Source organism: Anoplopoma fimbria, chromosome 17 (genome assembly GCF_027596085.1).
Source record: "Anoplopoma fimbria isolate UVic2021 breed Golden Eagle Sablefish chromosome 17, Afim_UVic_2022, whole genome shotgun sequence".
NCBI lineage: Eukaryota > Metazoa > Chordata > Actinopteri > Perciformes > Anoplopomatidae > Anoplopoma > Anoplopoma fimbria.
Window position 1 is genome coordinate 20181 of NC_072465.1, and position 16256 is coordinate 36436.

A 16256-nucleotide genomic window follows, 5' to 3' on the forward strand; every position below is an offset into this window, starting at 1 on the left:
ACTCATTGAACATACAGATTTATATCACTTCATTATTTATAAATATTATGATGTGCAGGAGCCAGAAAACCCAGAAGAATGTACTGCTATTATCGTTCAGCTAAGCTAACGTTAGCATCCGACAGTCAGTCTTAATACCGAACTCACGTTGCTTCTAAACAAATAAATGAAACACAAATTTTAACAATTGTTCTATAAACATTGGTCTCTATTTAAATGGTGTTTATTTTGTATTTACATATATTACTAACCTGTGAGAGCAGGCAGTTCTGTGGCGTCTTCATTGAGAGTTTTCCCGCGCTGTGGGAAGACGTTGCGTGCGCACATCCTGAACCACAGCGCTGCACTGCCGCCTAGTGGCCACAGGGTGAAATACACTTCTGAGGAAGTTAGTATAATAGATGATTCTATTTCATTGAATATTTTAACTAACAGTACATTACATCATATATTAATCAAATAAACAAAAATGTGACCATACATTTTGTGTGCGTCACACCAAGCCTGCCAGGCTAAAAACAGCTAAAACGCTGGTGGCGAAAGCAGTCAAGGTGATTATATCTACAAGCTAGACGTCACTGTGAGAGAATCACATTTTCATGTGACTCTTTCTGTCTCTCTTCTACTCATTCTCAGCTGAGGAAGGTGTTTTCAGTGCAGGGACCTTACCCTGTGATCCATGCTGCCTTATGGGCCAGAGGGTGGGTGGAACGTCTGCCCCATCCTGCCCAGAGAGCAACTCATTGCCATGGCAACGAGGAGGATGATGGCGATGATGGTGATGTCAGTGTTGATGTTACTGGTGAGACAATGGACGACAAAGTCAATTACAGCTACCATATTAGACATCTATGCGAAAACAAGAGGCAGTGTTAATGCAATTAATCTACTGAAATCTCACCAGTCTCAAAGAGATAATGTCTGTCTAAAAGTGATTGGGATACTGAGACAAGACTGGATGTGCAGTCAATCATATGTTGTCAGCTCATTCATTTAAATTTTGTGCAAAAGATCAGATATACTCTCCAATTAGTCAGAGCTAAAAGTGCAGAAGGGGCTAGCATATATATATATATTGGAGCACTAGTTTACATGGAAACATGGATACCCCTGCACCTGATACATTACAGACACCAACCTATAACAAAGACCCCTACCCTCTGAACACACCCCTCTACACATGTGAGCCTGCGTGCACGCACACACACACACACACGCACACTCTTTCCTTATCTCTTTCCAGAGAGAGTGGACGAAGGCGAGAAAGAGGAGAACCTTGACGACATGTATGACCTCATGGTAAGATAACAATTTAATGAATCAACAAGACACTGACATCTTGCACAGTCTGGAAGCAATCCAATGTGCTATTACTGTTTTTATCGCATAACTTCATTTCTATGTGTCTATTTTCATCATACTGTGAATTCGAGCTCAGCCAACTTAACTTTCTCCAACTTTTCTAGTCTCGCCTGGTTCGAAATGAGACAACATATTTCCACTGGACAACACGTCGGGATTACATAGACTGTCGCTCCCTACGTAATGACCAAATGACCAACCACTATGCAAATTCTTGGACATTTACTACCAAGGTCTCAACCCTAAAGAGTTTCTAATGATTGACTGGCAAAAATACAGGCATTAGCTTCGGCCATAGGTCAGCTAGTACTCTCTATCTCCTACAGTATGTACATATTTCGGTTTCTTTCAGGTGGGGCTCTGTGTGAACCTGCGTAACCTTCAGTGGTTTGATACAGCAGATCCTGACACCTTCTTCCCAAGGTGCTACAGGCTTGGGGCAGAGGATGAAAAGCATGCATTTATAGGTCTGCTTTATGTCTCTATAATACTTATCCAAAGTTTTACTCTGTCAAAGATGCAAAGATAATGCACAAAATAACAAGTGGACTTGTCACAACAGCTGTCTTAGTTTTATTCTTGATACATAATCAACAAAACTACTTGCCCTTTCTCTCTTCCTTGAGATCTCGTTCTGTTTTCTATGGCAATGAAGAGGATTTCAGGAAGACAGCATGCACCAGCCTGCTGCAGCATGTGGTTGAGTCAAGTAGATGGAGGAGAGATGGAGCAGAGGGTGAGGAACAAAAAGCCCTAAAACAGATGTGACCTGGCCATGATTCTATGACATCAATCTTGTTTTTCTCCACAGAGTTGGATAATGTGGAGTATCGATTTGTTGGTCCAGGAATGATCGACATGGCTTTGCACGTGTGTCAAGAGTTTCTCAATGTTTTAGAGCACGGTGACATTGATGTTACTGTAAAAACACCACCCTCAGTGGAGGAACAGCAGTGGGCAGAGTTTCTGCAAGACTACTACATGGTTGTGCAGTGAGTATGTTTTCTGGGTGCTTCTTTGGTTAGCTAGAATTATCCTTCTTAGGTTTATCTTTAAATGTATCTGCAGTACTGACAGCCAAAGTCAGCTTATCAAATGAAAAAAGGTAATTAAAAAAAAGTAAAACTCACCCTAAATGTATATTGAAGAATTTCTTATTAGATGAGGTTTAGATATGTTTATATATTATCATACATACAGTTCATATGACTTTATATAACACTATCTGTAGTTCATGTTAGGAGTCAGGTTGGGCTAAATATAGAGTCAGTTAGGTTTACAGTCTCCATTAAAGTTTACTTTACTGGAATGATACAGTATGTTCCAGTTCCCCACCACTATATATACAAATACCATAGAAATAACACAATACGGTATGCTAATATTTATAGTGCACTATTTTGACTGTTTTTATACAGGAAATTGATATAGATCTGTATACACACGTATGAAAACTGATCTATCTAAACTGACTACACCGTTAGAGCATTAGTGCCTATTTTAAATCTAATCTAAATAATCAAATATAAGGCTGCCATTCCTTTTCTCCTGAAATGCTCGGTGGGGTTTGTTGCTTCACAGTCCGCCATTTATTTCCAACAGTGAGTAGCTCCTCCATCTCCCTTGTGTGTTGTACTGGACAATAATGTCCATGAACACACCACTCAGAAATTAAGCGTTTTTTATATTCAAGTTTCGTAATTTTTTTTATCTTTTCCACTGTGATAAACAGTGTGTATATGTGTACATAATTACTTTCTGGAGTAAAACATGATAGTAAGATTTAGTGAATCTGCACATTAATAAACTCAATCTGTGAGTCTAATGTTTGTGTGTAGTGAAGGTGCATTGATCAGCGGTAGCAGTGTGTTTGTGGAGCGCTGCCAGGCCACTTTAATCAGACTGCAGGAAGCTTGCCCTCAGCTGGATACCGATGGACTAAATAACATCTGGATCATCAAATCAGGTGCAAAGTCGAGAGGACGAGGTGAGGTTTCAGAAAGAATTGTTACATGATCATCTTATATATCAATCTTTTACTTTCTCTGCGCACAATACTGAAAGCAATATTGAAAAGAACAATTTCTGTTGTAAATATTATGATTGCAACATGAACTGTGACATAGAAATGTCACTATTGCTTCGTTTTTCTACATTCAATTTAGGAAACTAAAATGATTATGCCTACAGTTTCTCTTATAGCCTTCAGTATGACCAAGGAATGTTAGCCTGCTATTTATTGAAAAGGTCATCATAAACACCATGTCCTCTTAGTTTAATGCAGTTTTCATTTGTTAAAGCCAGTTTTGGTTTCTTTGTCCTTTTCCATGTCACCTCAACCACACAGGTATTATGTGTATGAATCGCCTGGAGGAGATTTTGGAACTTGTGGACAGTGACAGAGCCCTGTCTAAAGAGAGTAAGTGGGTGGTTCAGAAATACCTTGAACGTCCTCTGTTGGTCCATGGCACCAAGTTTGACCTCCGTCAGTGGTTCCTCGTCACCGACTGGAACCCTCTGACCGTCTGGTTCTACAGAGAGTGCTACCTGCGGTTCTCCACTCAGCCATATTCAACAAAAACTCTGGACAGGTCAGACAGTGGGTCAGAAAAAAGATATAAATAAAAATAAAGTAATTCATGTAGGGATTGATTATAAACTTCAAGTAGACAAATTTTACTCATGTCATTCAAAGCTCGAATTACATGTACCTTCATGGTGTAACCTCCTTTGTTATTTTCCTCAGTTCAGTCCATCTTTGCAACAACTCCATCCAGAAGCACTTTCAGCCGTCCCGAGCGCATCCAGGAGTGCCTGAGGACAATATGTGGTCCTGCTCTCAGTTTAGGGCTTATCTGCAGCGGCAGGGCCGTGGGGCGGAGTGGGAGTCAGTGGTGGTCACCGGCATGCAGCAGGCAGTGGTGCGCGCCCTGCAGACAGCCCAAGACCTGGTCGAGCCCCGCAAGGCCAGCTTTGAGCTCTACGGAGCTGACTTTATGCTGGGCAGAGATCTGAGGCCTTGGCTTCTGGAGATCAACGCCAGTCCAACTATGGCCTGCTCCACCGCTGTGACCTCTCGCCTCTGCCCTGCTGTGCAGCTGGACACACTGAGGGTTGTGCTGGACAGACGGACTGATCCTAGTGCTTACACAGGAGGCTTCCAGCTAATCTTCAAACAGGTTGGAATATATTTACACAACATGCCTAGAGGCAATAGGTGTTTATTTCCAGGGTAATTACACAAAATGCACTTATTTGTGTCTTACTTTATCACCCTCCCAGGCTGCAGTTGAAGTTCCTCAGTATGTGGGAGTGAACCTGCTGGTGGAAGGAGCCCCCATAAGGCGATCCAGACCTTTACTTCATAGACAAACTGTTATTTTTAACCCAACTCTCGCCATCCAGTCCCCTTTGGACCAGTCGTTGTCAGAAAAGGTTGAAACATCACAAAAACCATCAGGTCAGAGGTCCAACGCAGTCTCTGCTTTTCGCCACTCAGGCAAGGAGAACCTAGCTGCTGGAAAGATAAAGAGACAGCTGACATCAACATCTCCTAAGAGCGAACCCGAGGGGAAAACAGATGTCAAGAATACTTCCTGTGTTAACAGGTCCTGTCGCAGTCTGGCATGTGAACAACCTTTGGTGGTACACACTGAACCTCAGAGGAAAGCACAACGTTGGGGTTTGAGTTTTGGTGCCAACGGAGTAACTCTGGTTCCACGGAGCTTTTCCTTTTCCCTCAGCCCTCCTCACAGCAAATCTCAGGCCGACCCAGGCCATGGATCACACATCTCCAGATCCTTCTTTCCCCAGACAGCTTTTGAGCCCCAACACAGAACTCCTAACCGGGTCTTTCCTTCACTCCGGGGTCCCCTTCCTACCCTGGAGGTTCTTAGCTTGCAACCAAACATTGTGGTGGGGACCACTGCCTGTCGTAATCCAAATTTGTCCTCTCACCCCAGTGTCCCAAGGCATCAGTTATTCCTCTGCTCTCGAAGGCAAAGCACGGCCAAATTTAAAGGAGAGTGCACAGGGGAACATAAAAATCAGTGGTATTGAGTGTTAAATGGGCTTGAGCCTAATTAACAACTCATTACACATTATATATTACAGTCACAACATATTGTGATAGTAGTAACATTTTAATTATTCTGATTACATCAGATTTTGTTTGAAGAAAACTTGAGACAATCATGGTGAGTGGCAGGAGTGAGACATTTTCTATCATCCACATAGGGGCTTTAAATTTACAACATCAAGGTAAATATGAATACTTTTACATTCTCATATCAGGAGTTTAATATCATACATACCATATATTTCAGTAGTAGATTTGAATTATGTTTTAGTTTGGCTGGAATCTAAATATATCTATATGTTTTACGATTATGTTATGAATGTAACACCAATCAATACTGTGTTGAAGTTTATTTGTATTAAAAAAAAAAAAAAAATAGTTATTATATTCAAGTGTCTCGAGTGTGGCAGATGTTCCAAGGGGACTGTGCGGAAAATAACATTACGAAATGACCACTGGTTCCATCTTCTACAGATAAATAATCAGTTTTATGTTAACAGAATAGAGGTATTTTAAATGGCCAGCAGGTGGCAACAAAGGCTCAATGATCTAACTGCATGTTTATGCCAAAACCTGTCAAGGAGAGGGAGTTAAAAGGAAAGAGCTGTCAGTTCTTATCCAGATGTTGACACATCTTCAGCACCACCTGGTGTATTTGGTCTTTCAGCCTCTTTTAAAACATCAAGTCATCTCCTGAATAACTTAGACACCAATACAGATTTACCTGCCACATATTTTACCAAAGAAATGTAAATAATTGTCAAAAAAAAAAATGTAATACCTAAATAAGTCTGGGTGTTTTTACTAAGCCCCATGACTAAAAATAAATTACTGAAGTTGGCAAACCGTAGGATATATTATTATATTTTATGATTGACATAAATAGAAACAGACAGGAAACAATGAGAAGGGGAGACAGATATGACGTGAAACAAAACCAGAGATGTTGTGGTTATGCATCTTAATGCATGAAATGAGTATTAAAAGTATTATTAAATTATAGCAAATGGTTAAACTGGCTGAAATAAAGTGTTTACTACAGCTTTAGAAGGAACAAATGGCATTTAGTGTGCTTTCACTTCATTTTTGTAGGAACAAACTAACACTCCTATGTCAAATAAATGATAGTGGGAAAAAAATATCAGGTTGAAGAGTTTGTGGTGCTGAACATGGACATAGATACATTGGGCCTGTGTAGACATATTGAGAAATCTGCAGCTTGAGATAAACTTTGTTGATTGTAAGTGCAATCACATAGCTAAAAAAATGTGATTGCACAATACTACACATGTTGTGGTGTGTAGTATTTGTTGGAATTTGTGCATTTATAGTGTGGTGAATAGAGTAAATAGAGAAAGAGATCTCGCAATTCTGGGATATAGTATTTCATATTCAAACATGAAGCCAATTTAAAAAAAAAAAAAACAGAGAAAATGTCTCCTGGTCAAGGCTGTTGACATAAAGCAGATGGATCCTGATTATTGCGTCAGGAGCTTAACTGAAACTGTTTACACTCATGTATTTACTTGTTGTTGTATTAGTAGGCACAGACGGTTAACCAGCAGGAGAGCCAGGCAACAGATCTGCCGTTACATAAGTGTTCCTGCTGATATGAATGTTGTGGTAATGTAAAAGAACAGATTGCATTTCATTGCTAGATGTTTTCACACACACACACACACACACACACACACTCTACTTCTTTTTCATAATACATAGTCAATGCGAATCTCCACGGGAAAAAATACTTTATTAATACACTTATATAATGTATACCAACATTTATAGACAAAATATGTACATCAAACATCTTTCATGTAGGTCCCAAAATATAAAATCTCAAGTACCTCTTTCTGTAGAAAACTAGTCTTCTGGTAAAACTTTTACATTCAACTTCTCTCCTCCTCCCTCCTTTGACTCCAGTATTCATACGTAGTACAGAGAATAAACATCTGAGATTTATCAGCTTTTCACAAGTAAAAGGCAACAGCAAGAACAAACACCAGGTTTGACTTGAGCAGAAACAGATGTCTAGTATGCAGACCAGGTCCAGCACAGTGCTACAGTATGCACACAGTTTTCTGAGTACACAACGTACAATTGTCCGCACTCTGCGCAGCTTCTATCGCTCCGCATGGACAGAGTGTGAGAACAGGTATCAAAAATAGAAATGTACAAGAAGGCTATGAACAATAATTACAGGAAATCCATCTGAACTGTCTGTTTATCAATGAAAAACAAGACTTCTCATTCAGTGTGGTCATGTGGTGGCCCATTCCTTCATCCGTGCATTGGGTGTACCTTTACTGTTGTCTGTACACACTTGAGGAAACCCTTGTATCTTATGGTGCCAGTCAGCATAGTGTCTGGTTCGAAGGGCATCCTCAGTGATGAGCGTAATGGGGATCTAAAGGACGTAGGCAACAAACTTTGGATGAAAAAATTACCTCTAACATTTGGTGCAACACTTTCTAAAGTACAAAGATGGCGTGTCTCTATTGCAGCTACAAGACGCATCAGTGTCATCTGCGTTTTAAACATTAAGAGCAGCATCTAAAATGTTTCTTTCTTTACATTCAACCAGGTGTATGTGTTGGTGTGTATGCAGGGCAGGTCCGGTTTGTATTATACATTTGCACTGAGTAATACCACTGAGCATTTAACATTCAGCCAGAGATTTGCATCCTCAGAGTGTGGACGGATGTTGCCCTCTTCTCCATCTCCTCTTGATCATTTCTACAAGTCCTCCAGTTTGCTGTTTGACCTCCCGGCTAAAGGACAGAGAACGGGAATGAGGATGGGTCATGTTTTCATTTCTACTACTGTCTCTACTCCTGGGTACTAGATCGGGATCACCTCTTCGCCCCTGCTCTCTCAGTCTTTGGTTTCCTGGTTGAGGGGTGGTACCTGCTTTAATGCTTGAAGGAGGGCAGGGGAGTCCATGGGGGTCTGAGATATGACTGGGGCCGGAGAGCCTCCCCTGGGAGACAACACCAGCTGAGGTGCAGGCAGTCTTTCGCTGGACATGGTGGGTGCAGAGCCTCCCATGCCAGGATAGAGCATGGGCACAGCCCCGGGGTACCAGCATTTCTCCAGCATCGGCAGGTAGGCCGCAGCAGAGGGTGGAATGAGGTAGAAAGGCATGCAGAGGGGGTGTGGAGGAGTTGGATGGTTGGGGGACACGCTCATGTAACTGGCGTAACCGCATGAGGACGACGATGTTGATGATTCTCCACCTGAGAGCAGCTCGTCCTCTGACGACTCCACCCGGGGCGTTTGTGGCGCGGCTCGTCTTCCTCCTGTTTGATGCCGGAGCTCTGTCTTTCGGCGAGCGCTCGCTTCAGATGGCTCTCCTGACTGTAGTAATCTGGACGTCCCTGTTGCGCCCCAGATTCAGTCTTCTCCAGCTCTCCCCCATAGCCGCTGTCTGTATCCGTATCACTGCCACTCTGCTCACTGCTCGTCGGAGCGTGCGCACGCTGGATGACGGGTACACAGTTCCTCCCGTAGCCCTCGCTGGGTTTAGGGGGTAAGCTGGTGGGCTTCTCCTTGTGAGGTTGGTGCTGGTGGTAGGCAGGGATTTCTTCAGCTTGAGGGCTAAGAGGAGTGCGGGGTCGGACCGGACTTTGCAGCACCTCTGCGGCTAACTTGTGAAGGTGATTGATCATATGGGATGGTGTGAAATCTCCATTAGTTTCATGATTGCCAAGATACTGAAGCATCTCCTTGGCACAAATGTGGAAGCCAGAGCGAAACATCTCCTCTGACTTCTCCTGGTTGACAGCAGGCTGATCTGTAAAGACAACAGGAAACCACACAGTCAGAGATGTTGCAGTTTGAAATACACTTTAAAGTCACTTATTTGCCAGTTGATCTGCATAATCCCCTCATTGTGTATTCATCTTGCTAATTTGCCCGCTGTCCAACACACCATCCTGCTGCATGTGCATACTTGTGTGTGCAGCACGCGTGTGTGAGTGATCTGCAGCTCACCAATTTGCATGCCGTTCTGCAGAGCGAGGATCTTCTGCTGCTGCTGCTCCAGAAGAGAGGTGAGGGCTTTCACGTGCTTGAGTGTAAGCTCTAAAACCACAGCCTTCTCCAGATGGCCCAGAGTCTGTGGGAAAGACACACACAGTCAGCACATCCCCAACTCTTATGTAACACACAAAAAACTGCACTTTACTGCTCATGTTCACAGGATCACAACAGCCATAAAGGCAAAAAAAGAATCAATTAGAAATAATCAATTTGATATGGGATCATACACTTTTAAATAAATAATATGCAGTCTGGAGTATTAATTTTATTGCAAGTTCTTGTTTTTGTCTATGGAATTAAATTACATTTTTTTAATCATCAGTTTAAACAAAGGGACATGACAGAAGACAGGTCCTCTTAGTGTGAGCTGTCATTGACTGACTGCTGACGCACTCAGCACAGAGGATGTAATACCACTGAACAGCCACTCGATGGTGCATGCCACTCAACACAGTGAATCCCATTTTCCCTCCCAGCCACGGCATGAACTTACCGTGAGTTTCAGGTGCTCTGGTAATAAATCTTTCAACTGAGCGATACACTCGTTTATCCGGTCACGCCTTTTCTTCTCAATAAGTCTGTGAGGCAGCTTGTAGGTTTCCTGCAGGAATAGACAGCAATGTTGGTTGAATTCATTTGATCCAAAAACACACAGATATGGCTCTTTATGATCAGATAGGGAGGATTCCAGGAGTTATGTCATAGCAGAAATTAGGTCAACCATTTATGGTACTACATGACTACTGCTAGACGAATTCCTTATGTGTAGTTCCCAGCTTTTAATTACATGATGTCATTATAACGAAACAAGTTGGCAATAAGCAAAATAATAACGGACCTTGCTCTCCTCTCCTCTCTTCATTCCTCGTCTGGGTTTATAAACATACATCGGGAAATCCATCCTAATGAAACACAAAGAGAGGATAGTTAAGTGTGAGGTAATGGTTTGGTTAAGAGTAATGTACAGCATATGAATAGAATATTAAGTGCGTTTGAGGAAAGCATTTTATAACTTACCCCTGCACGTCCGACAGATCAGCCTGGTGTTTGGACAGGGGAGGTGGTTGCGCGCTTGGGATTCGCTCCATTCTTTTCACTCCAATCACAGAGTATTTTTTACCACCGTACTTCTCCAATAAAAGTTACAAATAAAAACGCATTTATTTACGCGTGATGAAAAAAGTTGAAGAAAAAAAAGCAGTTAGTTAAATGCAATGCCACAAGAAAGGTTTTCGATTTGATTTAATTCCGCAGTATTCAAATAAGGCAAATAGTCGTATTGGTGTGAATCTTATTGTTTTGCGTGTGGAAATAGTTTGAAGTTAGTCCCAGCGATGTTCAACGCCGTGGTCCTGTTGGTGGCGTTTGGGAAAGTGGGGGAGGACCGAGCGACGAGTTAAATAAACCCTCTGACTCTGCCTGACCTACCTCTGTCACATGAGGCTCACGTGTTGAGCGGTGCTGTATCCTCGGCGGGGGGACGGCCCACTTTCTGCCGATAAGGAGCCTCAGTGGGCGGACTGCGGAGGACGTCAGCGGAGGGCGGCGCGTGGCCCGTCTCGTGTACCACCATGCTGAAGTGTGTTGAAACGAGGCTGTGAGCAGGGAACGTGCTCTGCAGAGGCAACAGGCCTGGCACGAGAGTCGAGTGGGTATATGCCCACGACCAATAACACCATACAGTAACACAGTTTACATACTATGGTAGTGTACCATTAATGTCCTGCAGGATAATGATGTCATCCAGTGCATTTCATTCATTTATTACTGGGTGCTTTGTGATGTTTTTTTTATAGTTTTACACTCAACATTTCATTGATTTAAAGTTATACTCTATTCATGCAGAACATAATAAGAATAATTGAGGATACACAACCTTCAGCATCCCTTCTATTGGTCGCTGCCTGCAGCAGGCAGGTGGGCTCCGGTATAAACAGTGCGGTCACGGCGGGAGAACCACGTGTACCTGTGCGTGGAGTGTGTGTGCAGTGGGTTTGTTGTCATGAGGCGCTGCCGACTGTCACGTTGATCTCCTCATGGCCAAGCAGCTCATCCAGCACACGTCGGCTGCTGCCGGCTGGAAGCACAGGTCACACACGTAGGCCTACATCCTTTTTATTTATTTTTATTTTTTTAAATGCAGATTTTTAATTCATTGCCTTTTGCAAGTAAAAAGGTGTATACAGACAGGACATTAACACTGAAATTATCATGATTCCGTAAATTATATCCATTTACTTGAAAATATATAATTATTATTATATTCCTTTATTGAATATAACACTATAGTATCCTATGTTCAAGCTAAAATAAGAGCATAAAGGCCTTTGAAAACCACCACTGAGTGACACATAGTCATTAACATCATTTTTCTCTTCATGATATTTTGATTTAAAAAGAACAGGGTTTGATTGTCTCTTCACACATTATATAGATGATGACAGCTCCAGAAAATTACAGGTCTATTACAGCGCAATTACCTATAATCAAGGTACAGTTTGTAGATGTCATATGGAAAAAGGAAGCGTCACAATAATCAATGTGCAAAACCTTTTTTTTTTATATTGTCATTAAACTCCATAATTTGTTCAAATTTGTCCGAATTTTTTCCACGTCAACATGGACTAGAACTACAGAAGTGTATGGTTATTACAGTGGGAATTACTATGTGATTGGAGAAAGCTGTAACATTCTCTCTTCCTCAAGTTTTTTTGGGGGGTGGAATTGACCTCGTCTCAGGATTTTGCCTGAAAAGCACATTTAGCAAAATCTCTGCAGATACTGCATAATATGAACTTATGCCTATTATTACAATTTATTGTTTTAAGAAACCTTCCAATGCAAGGCAGGAACACAAAATCTGGCCTCTCAAGCCAAATGAGACTCAGGAGGCAACAAAAACTTCCCTGCCATAAAAGAGTGTGGCAGCATTTTGGGTACTTATTTGTTATGAAAAATCGTTTTTTCCCCCCCATTTATTTTTAATCACAAGCTTGAGGTGCTATTTAGATCATTTTGGCAACTCACACAACATTCACTAGAGATAAATATTGTATTCATTGGCAGATTTTTAAGGTTTTCTCACGACACTAATAGAAGTTCTATCATTATGAGTGTTGCTGTATCTTCTCTGACAAAAAATAGCAAGGAAAGCAGCAGCTGTCACAGTTATTTTTAAAACCCCAGAGCTATAAGCCTTGAAACTTTCATGACATTTTCATAAACAGTTTTTTCATAGTTTCAAAATAGAAGTTTCTTTCACAGCAACAGTGTCCTATTCAACAAATGACTAATGGTCAGTTGTAAAACTTTTCCTAGTGGGTAATGAATTAACTAGAAATGAATTAAATAACAGCAATGGAAAGCCCCTTGAGGGCAGTTAACACAAATGTAACAACATTTAATTCTGAATTTGATTTAAAATCCTGATGAAGGCATTTTTTTTTTATCGTTTTCAGCACAAAGCTGAAAAAAGGTATTTTAATGAAGTTTGTATGAATACATATATATATGTATGCTGATAGAATTTCTAACAAGCTTGAGAGACGCTAACAATATTTTATTGACTTGTATGATATACATATAAGCTCACTGACAAATGGCAAGATGTTTGAATCTTAATGTGTTCAAAAGTGTAATGTATTAAAAAATACATTTAGGTGATTACATTCTCATCAGGTGCAAAGTGTATGTTTGTTATAAACTATACTTATAATTTAGTTTCAGAAGAAGACTGACACTATAAGAAAGCAGTTTAACAATTTAAAAATCCTGTGCTGTGATAAAATCCCAAAAGGTCAAATTAAAAGTAAAAAAGTGCAACACCTGTATGTGCTCAACATGCATACATATTTCCTCATGCAACATGGTTGTAAGATAAGTGGACATCCTCATTTGAGGACCACAGATAACAGAGTTCATCTGCCGGCAATCCCCAAATTTACTTCTCGTCTCTCTTTAATCTGACTGCAGCACGTTAAACGAATGGCACCACTCAAGTTGTCAACCAATAAGCAGGCAGACAGATAATCAAATGCCAACATCCTCATTACCTTTAGTCGCGCTAATGTTCTGGTCATTTCCTCGAATTCCATACTGATGCGGATACCGTTAAACACTCATTAAAATATATTTTACACACTTGTTTATTTAAATAGACTCCAAGAATAGAATGTACAATTCAGACACAAACCATCTATTAGTACAAAAGTTCAGTTTGGTCAAGCAGCACTCCAAATGACATCTACTATTTTCATTTTTCCCCTTCACAGACACTCAAACACTCAAACAGTCATTCTCAAGTGGGTCTTCTACAAAGTGACTTAACAATTATTTGTGTGCTACAGAAAATATCAGTGCTTTAGGACTAAATGAATGAAGATATTATATAATTCAGTGCACAAAAAAATCTAATTTAACTAACATTCTAACGTTTCTCCCAAATTCATTTAAGTTTGGTTTAACAGTGTGCTTCCAATGTGCCTCCATATCACCACTATCATTAAGCACAACATAGAACCACATTCAGAGTGAAGCAGTCACATGGTTTGCTCCTTCTCCACAGTAGGTCCACATGGATTGTTATAGAAAAGTTAGGTCAGTATTATTTCTCTTAACAAGTAACAAAGTCCCCTCAAAAGCCTTTCTAATCTAAAGTGTCCTGAAGCAAGAAGAACCTTCATTTGTGATTGCAAAAGATGTGAAAGTGATAATGAATGAAAGAAAACCTATAGATTTAATAGATAGAAGAGCATAAAGAGACTTTAAAAGGTAAGGTGACCTCTCCAGGATTCTTTACAGGGGTTGTTAATCTCCATATTTCAAATTTAAAAAATCGCATACGAGTTCCCAAAAATAGTTTGTTCTTATTTAGACATTGCATATTATTAAGTAATCCTATTGCTGTCGGACAAAAGACAAATGTGTTGCAGAGTTCATACAAACCTTTAAATACACATGTGACCTGAGTTTGCTGGTGCAACACTGAGGATTAAAAACCTCAATAAAAGGCCACTTGAGAGCAATACCCCCTCAGGAACAATGTCTGAACTTTGGCATGCTGTCATTATGTTAAAATGCAGAAGGCATTCGGGGTAGTAAAGCTGAAGTCAGTGTTTTCATCACCTTAACCCACAGGATTGGCTTCTCAGGTCCCGAGGCACTTGGTAAACACTCCACCCACAGAGACAAATCCACTCTACAGGTAGCCAGTTACATACTCAGATAACTTTCACTTCACACAGACACTCGCATTTTGTAGAAACACTTATTGTGGGAGTTTCTGGTGAAGTATACAGTCAGACATCGACCGAAATACATACTGGAGACGGACATGATTTGGCATTCTCCTGTATAACATGTGGCGCACTGACAGAAGTGCTAAGGCACTGGTGATACTGGCCCCAAGGGCCCTCAGGCAGGCTGCTGGGGATTGATGTTCATGTGAGGGGGATGACCAAGAAGACCAATTCGTTGCTTCTGCTTCCTCTGCTCTGTCATCTGCACGTGGAAACAAAAAAAGTAGTTTAAAGACTGCAAGCTTGCAAACAATGAAGGATTTACTACTTTAAGACTCGCAGGCAATAGTGTGCTCCTTAGCAATGAAATATTTACTTTAAGTGTATTTAACCTTTTCAGGTTGGACAGCTGTCATCGCATTATGTAACTAAGTATGGAGCATTTTTATGTTGTGCATGAACCATACCATTCCAAGGAAGAGATGAGCAGCAAATACTGAAAATGAACTACTTTAGGTATAAGCTTGGGCTCTATGAGTCATCAGTTCCATAATGGTGATTGTACAACAGTGATCTACCAATCCCCAATAACTCTTTCCATGTTATTGTTCATTTTAATGATGTGGTTCTGAGTAATTAAACAACCAGGGTGTAGGTTGACAGTCTAAGGAAAGCTATCTATATATTACAAACTGAGGGAGTGCATGGTTTACTGTCACATGATCTACCTGTTCCTTGAGCTCAGTCAGCTGTCCAGACAGGTTGGAAACCAGCCTCATGGTCGACTCAAGCTTCTCCTGCAGGTTCCTGATTTCATTCTGCTCCCCCTCGGCATCGCTGCTCACCAGTGACATGGCGCGCATCCGTGGGAACCAGTCCAGGTTGTGCTCCTGTGGACGACCAAACATATCAGCCACTGACTTTTGTACATTTACTAGGAGTTAATAAAGCTAAATAGGACAAAAAAGGAATAGGTACTTCTACCAGGCAGGTGCTAAAGTTTGTCAACCAAGTGCTTACATCTGAACTCCAAATGATGCTGGGCTACAGTCTGTTTTTCGAATAAATATGCTTGCGTGGTATCATTGGCTCAGGAGTAACAGTAAAAGACCACAGACACACACAGCCCACCATGAAGTACAGTGGAAATCCCATCAAACTGACCAATGCTTCCTTTTCATGCTTTGGTCAGTTTAAGGGTTAGACTGCAACTAATGTATCGTCTTGTACTGTTTTCCTGTTCGTCTGCACCAGTCTGTTAATGTAATTTAATGTGCAAGAGCAGCATGTCTGTCAGTTGGGATTAGAGAAGAGGAACACTTTACTGTACGAAGGTGTGTGAAACGTGCCTGTACATGTTAGCAAGTCTGACTCAGTAGCATAACCTGATTAAGTCTATGTGATCATAGTAAATGTACTAAAAACATGACACCCATTTTACTGCTCTTGTATTCGGATTTGCTGCAGCAGACTATAATCTACTCCAAGACAGCATGCTCTGATGATAATTGTAAGCCATTTCAGGGGAAAAAGTAAGC

At 41.0% G+C, this 16256-nt stretch overlaps 3 protein-coding genes across 3 annotated transcripts in view; 1 reads left to right on the forward strand and 2 right to left on the reverse strand.

Moving 5' to 3' along the window:
- Positions 1–503: 503 nt before the first annotated feature.
- LOC129105309 (tubulin monoglycylase TTLL3-like) lies at positions 504–5421 on the forward strand (the record flags this gene model as incomplete). Its single annotated transcript, XM_054616248.1, has 11 exons — positions 504–551; positions 637–802; positions 1244–1299; positions 1467–1595; positions 1715–1829; positions 2018–2098; positions 2174–2354; positions 3201–3349; positions 3710–3953; positions 4109–4541; positions 4645–5421. Coding segments are annotated over 11 exons (2379 nt in total), but the record flags the coding sequence as incomplete, so codon positions are not given.
- Positions 5422–7173: 1752 nt separating this feature from the next.
- On the reverse strand, positions 7174–10930 carry LOC129105803 (class E basic helix-loop-helix protein 40-like). Its single transcript, XM_054617005.1, is given in 6 exon segments — positions 7174–8712; positions 8715–9233; positions 9434–9557; positions 9975–10082; positions 10320–10383; positions 10499–10930. Coding segments are annotated over 6 exon segments (1284 nt in total). The 5' UTR covers positions 10570–10930; the 3' UTR covers positions 7174–8314.
- A 2684-nt stretch (positions 10931–13614) lies between these two features.
- LOC129105846 (inositol 1,4,5-trisphosphate receptor type 1-like) overlaps positions 13615–16256 on the reverse strand; it is a 65220-nt gene continuing 62578 nt past the window's right edge. Inside the window, exons 60-61 of the mRNA XM_054617056.1 lie at positions 15447–15608; positions 13615–14980 (exon numbers count right to left, since the gene is read on the reverse strand). Coding sequence (XP_054473031.1) covers positions 14894–14980; positions 15447–15608 — 249 coding nt within the window. The 3' untranslated portion in view covers positions 13615–14893. The remainder of the gene's footprint in view (positions 14981–15446; positions 15609–16256) is intronic.